Here is a 9,417-nt window from a genome sequence, read left to right on the forward strand (position 1 = left end):
GTCACGGGGCTGGATAGGGAGCCAGAAATGTTATCTCCAAGTCTTTGACTTGAGCTGAGTTAGTGGAATTTACTAAAAGTACAAAAATGCACAGATTCTGGTACCCCTCTGGTATTGTGTGTCAGGTCAGGGGGTGGGGCGCAGTGGGAATGGCTTATCAAATCCTAGAGGATAGATCATCTAGAAGTTTCTCAATATTGAGTGAATAAATTTTTCTGTGAATCTTCATTAACTGTAATTTTATTGAGGTTAAGTTTATTCTTTGTATTTTGAAAACAATTTTTTAAAGTATTCTAATTATTTGAATATTCTGAAATTCAGAGTGCTTTCTTTTCAGACTAAGCTAGCAGTTTCTATTTGCATACTCTTCCCTGTGCGCTGTCCTATATCCTTAGACTCTGCAGGGTCTGTGCCTCCTCTGCTCATAAAAGTGACCTCTATTCTAGAATCTTCAGTGATGTTTAGTTCTGTTACCTTCTCATTTCCTCCAGGGCAGATGAACAGGCCCAGAAGGAAAAAGAATTCTTTTTATCCAATGAACCATTTTTTTTTCCAGTTTTTATGTACTGCTGATATATGGAAATTGTAAGCTGCATTTCCCATAAACCAGGAAAGAGTGATGTCATTTGTGTGTGTGCTTTGTTCCCCTTTCCTCTGTATCTTTTATCCCTTTTTATGTATGTTACCAAACCTTATGTCATCACACAATATTATATGTGTGGTAAGTTCTCTCAGTAGTAAGCCTACATGTCCAGCATCAAGCCAGCATTGCTAGGTTAGTATTATTCAGTATATTATTTCTTCTACAGCACATAACCTCACCTTATTCCCATGTACACTTAAATAACTTAAAAATGAGTGACTTCTTCCAAAAGTAATCTGCAAAGTCTCTAATAACACCATCTACCCTTAAAGAGCCTTTAATAACACTACCTCTCTTTTTTTTTTAACTTTTCATTTTGTATCGGGGTATACCCAATTAACAATGTTGTGATAGTTTCAGGAGAACAGCGAAGGGACTCAGCCATACTAATACATGTATTCATTCTCCCCTAAACTCCCCTCCCCATCCAGGCTGTCACATAACATTGAGCAGAGTTCCATGAAATAACACTAACTCTTGAGGTAGTCATGTCATGTTGCTTACAAGTTTTAGCAAAAACATTTGACTATGTAAATTTTGTGTGTTCAGCTGGACTAATTTGAAAAATATAGGCATTACAAAATAATGTCTGCATCATATCAATGAACTAAAGATTTTCTTGTTTTTAGACTAGAAGAGATGGAAGAAAAATATCTAATGAGAGAATCAAAACCAGAAGATATACAGATGATTGCAGAATTAAAAGCCATGCTTACAGAAAGAGACCAGGTCATAAAGAAGCTAATGGTAAATTGTTTTGGTTTTGCAAAGTCAGGGGTTATGGTGTAACTATGTTAATAATTAATAGACTGTTGAATGGGAAAATATTTTTAAGTAATGCTAAACAAAAGTTGAAAAAGTACAAAATATGTATTATGATTGGACATTTGTTAAAATGTTTATGAACAAGGATAAATACAATTTTAAAATTTAAACTTGATATTAGGGTAAGGAGATTGTTTTACCAATAATTTTTTTAAAAATGCTTTTTAATACCTATTGAATGTTCAGTAATGTCATTGCCAGTGTACAGTTAATAAACTATTGAAGTGTGTGTGTGTATTATATATGTAGAATTATAATTGGATAGGAAAAAACATTCAACACATACATGCATTAGCTTGCAGTGTATACTTCCAGTTAGTCATGTTAACTTCCTAAAGTGTATTCCACCAAAACCTGATCCAAAGACATACTTCATGGAAAAAGGATTCCATTTTCTTAGGGTTTCCCTAAGAAAAGCTACCGGCTCTCTGTTGAGAGTCTCAATGCACACTGAGGTGTTAGGGGCTCCGAGAGGTCCATCAGGGAAGAAAATACAGATTTAACAATAAATATACTGCCTTCATTAGAGTCATTATTCTTCAAGAATAAAAATACACAAATGTTTTAAAATTCATAAAGCATTTCAGAATCTTCTAAAATTATATGACCTGATCAGTAAGTAAAATATTGCTTTTTACTGCCACTGACAAATAAAAATCAGAGTAAAACTAGAAATAGAATGCTAACCATTCTATTTGCTAATTGATCTCTTCATAACAGCTTTGGATATTAGCATGCAAAGAGAGTCTAAGAGCATTTATATTTGAAGTCCTTGTTCCTTAACGTGTATCTTGAAGCATTTAGAAAAGCCATCCTGTTTCATGGGATTAGAAGTTCCTGCCAAAAGCAACAGGTAGTTGACTGGGGTTCATAGATGGAACCCAGGAGCAGGCATTGGAAAGACAGAGTATCAGCTACTTCATCCTACTAACCACCCATTTTCCCAGGCTTTGTGAACATGAGCACATGCATCATAGCTTGCTCAGATAGCAGTAGATTGATGAAAAATTACCTTATATTCCATCTATGATATCAGCAAATGTATTACTATTTTTTATCTGTGGTAGAAATAGCTGTTGATTTTCCAGTTCTAGCCACAGGGTAGTGTACAGGCTTTTCACTGCTCTCTGAGTCTATGAACTGTGAGGCACGTGGGCTAAGATTAATGATGCAAATGATAGTCAGTGGTAACTAGTTCTGCTAGAGCATAGCCCTGCCTTTCACAACACAGTGATCCATTTACGAGGAAAGTTATGACCAACATAGATAGCATATTAAAAAGCAGAGATATTACTTTGCCAACCAAGGTCCGTCTAGTCAAGGCTATGGTTTTTCCAGTGGTCATGTATGGATGTGAGAGTTGGACTGTGAAGAAAGCTGAGCACTGAAGAATTGATGCTTTTGAACTGTGGTGTTGGAGAAGTCTCTTGAGAGTCCCTTGGACTGCAAGGAGATCCAACCAGTGCATTCTAAAGGAGATCAGTCCTGGATGTTCATTGGAAGGACTGAAGCTGAAGCTCCAATACTGTGGCCACCTCATGCGAAGAGTTGACTCACTGGAAGACTCTGATGCTGGGAGGGATTGGGGCCAGGAGGAGAAGGGGATGACAGAGAATGAGATGGCTGGATGGCATCACCGACTCAATGGACATGAGTTTGAGTGAACTCCAGGAGTTGGTGATGGACAGGGAAGCCTGGCGTGCTGTGATTCATGGGGTCGCAAAGAGTCGGACACAACTGAGTGACTGAACTGAACTGACTGACTTCCTACAGTCTGACTGTAGGAAGCACTTGGTGAAACGAAAGGCAAAGGGCTTATCTCTGTATGGACCATTCACTTTTTCTCTTTCTGTGGTTACCACTGATGAGAAATATATTGATGTCTCAGCAGATTAGGACTCACAAATAATGATACACCATAGTGTCATCTTCATAGATGGAAAGAACTCAGTCGTGACCATAGCTCCATGAATAAAAGTTAAGCCTAATCAAAACACACAGTCAGCCCTCTGGAAAAGAGGTGGTCCAAATAGAGCATTTAGCTCTAGCCTTGGAGGGAAGAGGTATGAAAGGGTAGAGAGGAGTCCCAGAGCATAAGGTTGTAAAGGTGTTCAGAACTTTCCAACTGGCCGACTTTAAGACCCTGGCAGTTAGGTCTAGAAATCTTTGAATAATGTATATAAATTCTCATTCAGGTTTTGTATTAAATTTTGAACGAAATGGCATTTATACAGTTAAGATTTAAATAGTCAATAGAAAATGTTTAAGAAATGTTTGTAATTATTTTGCATAGGAGGATAATAAATTCTATCAGCTGGAATTAGTCAATCGAGAAACTAACTTCAACAAAGTGTTTAACTCAAGTCCGACGGTTGGTGTTATTAATCCACTGAAGGTATGTGCTATAAACATTGTAATATAGGAATGTGGTTTAAAACTTGATTAAAATTTTTATAAAATATTTAGATCAGCATAGGATAAAGCTTCCAAAAAGTGTTTCCTTAAATTTAATAATCTAGGGCTAAATCTCTGAATTCTTTGTGTACTAATTTTCAGAATGTGATGCTAATAATATTCATTTATTTGCTGAGAATTCATATTCCTTGAAACAATGTTTTATTAACATTGTAAAACCTTGGTTATACCATTTCATTTTTCATGTCATTTTTTTAAAAAAAAGCTAACTTCTGAGTCTTTTCAAGATAATTTCTATCATTTCCTTAGTGTTCACAATCCTCTGGGGAATCTTGAAAAGTACTCCAAGCAGTGTATCCCCAACAGCTCTCCCTGCTGTCATAGTGGGCCTTGGGTTGGACGTGTGTTTTGCTACCTACTCGTCTTCAGAGAATGGCCTTATTTCTCATGGCCTTATCACCTTTTTTTGACAATTAAAATTGAAAATGACCTATTCTAACATTCTGTTGCTGTCTCAGGACAGACAGAAGAGCCTTGTAGACAGATGAAATGGACATGGCTAAGCCGTGTGCCTCTTGATGCCCCAGCCTACTCTGGCTCCTGTCATTATGCTGTAGGTATAGTGGGTATTTAGTAAATATTTGTTCGGTAGCAAAATGTCATATTTTCTTATAAGCTAGAACAAATCACTCTAGTGAATAAAGGAAGTAATAAAAAATAGTTATTTGTGTTGGCTTTAGTGGGATTACATATCTTTTAGCATAAATCAGTATTAGGAAAAAAATGCCAGTGCTAAAGCTGTTTTTTTTTTTTCCAATTCAGATTTCATCAATTTTCACATCATACCTAATTTATTTTAGGCCCTTAGCCAGAAAAACTTCTGCTTTCCAAGCTCGTAGAACTTCTGTTAAGAAGATGGGATCTATCCTTCCTTCACAAGTTAAACTGCTTCAAACTTTAAACTGTTTTCTAAAATGACTTAAATGATTTGTAAAATGGAATGGCCATATAGAGCCTTCTCAAAAAAAGAATTGGTGAATGAATGAATGTAGTTAGTTTCAGTTTTTAAATTCATTATTTAGGGTGACATAAGCTTTTAATTAAAAAGCTAGGTTATGAGACTTACTAAAACAAGATTAGAAATATTTTCTTTTTACTTATTTTATTAGAATTACATTTTTAGTCACAAAATCATTATTGTAGAATGTTGCCAATGATACTTTTGATTTCTTAAAATAAAAAACTTAAGTAGTTTTGATTATGCCCTCTTATGACTAGAACAAGAAAATGCCAAAGATACATCTGCATAAATTTTGACTCCTAATAGTGACTGTTTTCACAAATTCCGAAGACGGTATCACCCTTTATTTTTGCAGTTATGCTAAAATAGGCTTCTTTCCTGGGACTTTATGATTCACAGAAAATGACACAGAGGACAATGTCTAGATAATGAGATCATTATACATAAGGAAAAGGACCATGTTGTCTATGGTCTTTAAATTCTGGCGTCATCTTACAAAAAAAATATTTCATACTTTTAATTAGCACACTTTTAGTCAGCAAAAGATGGGAATATTCAAAATATCATACATGTTAATTTTTATTCCACATAGCAAGATGATGTTCATTGATTCTACAAATGAATAGAGCTTAAAGCTAATGATTTGAAAGCCAATAGATTTTAATAATCTGCAGTTGTATTGCTGTTTTCATCTGTCAGTTTTAAAGACCAGTTAAAAGATTATACTGATCACTTTTGTTTTATAACTTTTAAATTTCTTAAAAGTTCGTGAGCTAATTATGATACTACCAATGAATTGGTAAATGAGATTTAAGTATACAGATTTCATTTTCCCTCTTCAGAGAGATGGTATAGTGAATTTAAAACCAAATTATTTCTCTAGGTCAGCTCTAAGTCCTAGGTAGAAATGTGAGATTTGTTTCAAACTAACTTTGCCAAGCATTTTCTCATTCCTTTTATTTTCCAGGCGAGGACTGCCTCCCTTTGACAGATGGCTAAAGTTCATGGACCTCTCTTTTAAAATTATGTTAACTTTTCACCTTTTCCTCATTTTAGCCTAAACCCATTCCACCTCGTGAGATCCATGAGATGCACTCTTTCCTGCTTTCCCTCCCGGTCGTCTCTACCCCTTGGCCTTCTCTCCACCCACCCGCCTCCCCATGAACCATTCCTAAACATTTCTTCCTCATTCTTTCTGTCCGAGCAGTATGTCTGTCTGTGAGGGTTCCATGTAGATCAAGAACACCGCCAAAGATCCCCAGGCCACATTTTGGGTAACACTGGTTCATTTTAACATCCAGCTTCCAAAATTCTCCCATGCCAAATTTATATCTTCTACTCTTCCTGTTTTCTCATTCGTCCTCACACAGGCACTGTCCTCACATGTATTATTTTTAATGCAGCAAAAGAAGAAGAACGATAAGTCACCAACAAACAGGTTTGTGAGTGTTCCCAATCTAAGTGCTCTGGAATCTGGTGGAGTGGGCAATGGACATCCTAACCGCCTGGATCCCATTCCTAACTCTCCCGTCCATGACATTGAGTTCAACAGCAGCAAACCACTTCCTCAGCCCGTGCCACCCAAAGAGCCCAAGACATTTCTGAGGTGAGCCCGTCTCACCAGTGCAATTTTTTCTTTTTTAACTTGAGAAATTTACCTTCTTACATTGCAGAAATCTACTACTTTAAGAATAGCCTAGCAAAAGAAATTTTACTGTGAAATATTTTCAAAATATATTTATCACCTCTCTAGAGAACTCCTTCTTGACTGTTAAAAAGATTTTTTCTATTTTGTTGTTCAATTTTCTAAATGCTGAAAGAGGTGCTAATGTAATTATATGCTTAGAATTTTAATATGTATGGACCGTTGCTTCATTTTCAGAATTATCACCAATTTTTCATTTACAGCCCATCCTTATTACAGAAATTCAAAATATTTTTTATTAAGTGGCTTTTGTTTCTTATCTATTTTCCCCTTGCTTATTTATAAACATATATGCTTCTTGCCAAAATAAAAATATATATAAGCTCTGGGAACTTAATGATAAAAGTAGGAAATTTAGAAGAAAAGTTTTGTAATTAACATTCCAGTTTTATCTCAGAGTTCTCAAGTAAATGTATTAACACGTAAAATTAGAATGAAATTATTTGTTTACTCGTGAAATAATTAAAGTCAGAAAGTACTGTCATTTTATGCTTACTATTACTGATTTTGTGCTGTTTTAAAATTTTTTGATTTGTTCTTACTAAATCTCCGTGTCACTAGTAATAATCTTACAGGTAAACTACTTTTTTTCCTAAACTGATTAATGACTAGTTAATGATATTATTTCAAATAGAAAAGAAGATAGCAAGAATGAAAAATAGTCAAACACATGTTTGAATGTGTCTCCTGCTAAATACTTTGTGTTGCTTACTTTCCCTCGTGCATGGGTGCGCTCAGGTATCATTAAGATGCATGTGCACGGGCTCAAGGAACATGGCTACTGGAGTTTCCATTACACGTTGTTGCGTGCCTTGTAATTTTCCCCAAAGACGGTAGGGATGCTTTTATTTTCTTAACTAGCCCAAAGAATCTTTAGGTAGAGTTAGGATAAGCATAAAGTATGTAACTTCGAAGATGGAGGGGAAATTGGCTTTTTAATACATTCCTTTCCCCTAGAGTATCTGTTTGTGGAATTATGAAAGTTTAAATATACATACAGAAAAATATTATACCATGGTTTAGTTGCTTAAATTAGTTATATTTAAGGACACATCTGTAAGAAATACTTGTGTCAGATTCTAAAAATATTTTAATTAATGAAAAGCAAACAGGTGCTGAACAAGAAGAATGTTATCTTGTTCTTATTTCCTGCAGTTCCTCCTCAAATTTTTTTTCAAAGAGGGTCACACTACTTTTCTCAACTGTCTGATTTTGGGGTTTGTGGTTTTTTTTTTTTTGTAATTGTTGTGGAATGTGGCTTCTCCTTAATGGACTTCATCTGAGCTGCTTCTGCACTGTCCTGGAGGGGAGACCACCGCCTAGTGTAGAGGAAACAGCCAAGCTTTCCAACGCATCTCCTAACATAGGGAACTAGTTGTGGTCCTCTGCCCCAATGTTTTATGTGCTTTTCCCTTCATTTTGCAAACCAGCTTAACGCTGGGTTGCATGTCTCTCTCTTTACGAATCCAGTCCTCCTCAGAGTGCCGCTTCCCCGGTGGCTTCTCCAGATCCCCAGCGCCAGGAGTGGTTTGCCCGGTACTTCACATTCTGAAGGAACTGCTTTGCCTCAGTTCTGTGTGGACTGTTACTACGAGCATGACCGTATCCAGATCATGATGTGAGCAGGCTCTCCTGTGTCACACTGTGAGAAAGTATGTGTCTCTCCAGTTGAAAATGCCCTGTACTTCCTGTGATATTTATTGGACTCACTCTAAGGTACTATATTATGTGTGTAATTATAACAGTTATTTTTATTTGAGACGGAAGAATCTTTAACCTTTGTAATTACTGCATAATAAATTTTGTTAGAACAAACAATGTTTTTCTTTTTTCTAATAAGTTTGTTTGTGATTTTTAAATACTTTTAAATTCCAGGTAAGACTTGGCAGAAAAAGTTTCATTGCATAATAATCATAAAATATCAATTATTTTACTTCAGTAATAGCAAAGTCAGGATAGGGAAATGAATGTTATAACCTATTCATTTGTTGCATTACAATGTATAACTAAAGTGTGTTCTCTAAATTTTGAAGGATAGAATGAAAACACTTGTGGAAATTATGGACTTCCAAGTATATAAAATACTGCCAACTTATGTTTTTGAAATTATTCTGTTGTTGAGGACCTAGAGTTTGTACTACAGCATCTGTGCTCAGTATTAAGAAGTCAGCTTGTTAGTTTTCTAAATAGGCAATTTAGTATTGACACATGAACATGGACAGGTAACCACTATCACATGTTAATGACACCTTTTTAAAGTTTTCAGTATCCCTTGGCAGGCTACTACATTGTATCCTGTGGCCTAAAAGAGTGCATCCATTTCTAAGGGTGCTAAATTTAGTTGATTCAGTAATGTAGATTTTAGAAGAGCCTGGGTGAACATTCATATAATCGTCTACAAATAAATATAATAATGTTAAAGACTAACTTTTTAAATGACTGCTACGTGTCAGGCACTGTGCTGAGAGGCCAGAAGAAAGATTATCATTTAATTCTCTCAAAATCTTCAAGGAATAAACCATTGTATTTGAATATGCAGAGCTGGTAGTGTGTTGTTTAAGTTATCCTAAAAAAAAGCTTTTACCAAATGCTTGAATTTTTTCTTCAACTAAGAGACGGAATTTTCCAACAAAAAATGGTTAATGCTTATTTCAGAAAATAGTTATAAGCTCATTTTCTTGCCTCTTGTTTATGCATATCTCGTAATTTGGACATTTATTTATCAAGGATTTGATGATCAGAACTCCTGCAGGTGACTATGCTAGATATGGACATACAGAGATTATGAACACCTATCTGCAAGGAGCT

At 35.5% G+C, this 9,417-nt stretch overlaps 1 protein-coding gene across 1 annotated transcript in view; it reads left to right on the forward strand.

Moving 5' to 3' along the window:
* The window catches only part of FAM184A (family with sequence similarity 184 member A), a 127,273-nt gene extending 118,190 nt beyond the window's left edge, over positions 1-9,083 (forward strand). The window contains exons 15-18 of the mRNA XM_055433400.2: positions 1,273-1,390; positions 3,762-3,863; positions 6,308-6,510; positions 8,080-9,083. Coding sequence (XP_055289375.1) covers positions 1,273-1,390; positions 3,762-3,863; positions 6,308-6,510; positions 8,080-8,161 — 505 coding nt within the window. The 3' untranslated portion in view covers positions 8,162-9,083. The remainder of the gene's footprint in view (positions 1-1,272; positions 1,391-3,761; positions 3,864-6,307; positions 6,511-8,079) is intronic.
* The last annotated feature ends 334 nt before the right edge of the window (positions 9,084-9,417 follow it).

This window comes from Moschus berezovskii, chromosome 10 (assembly GCF_049115385.1).
Source record: "Moschus berezovskii isolate FMDL1 chromosome 10, NW_MosBer_1.0, whole genome shotgun sequence".
NCBI lineage: Eukaryota > Metazoa > Chordata > Mammalia > Artiodactyla > Moschidae > Moschus > Moschus berezovskii.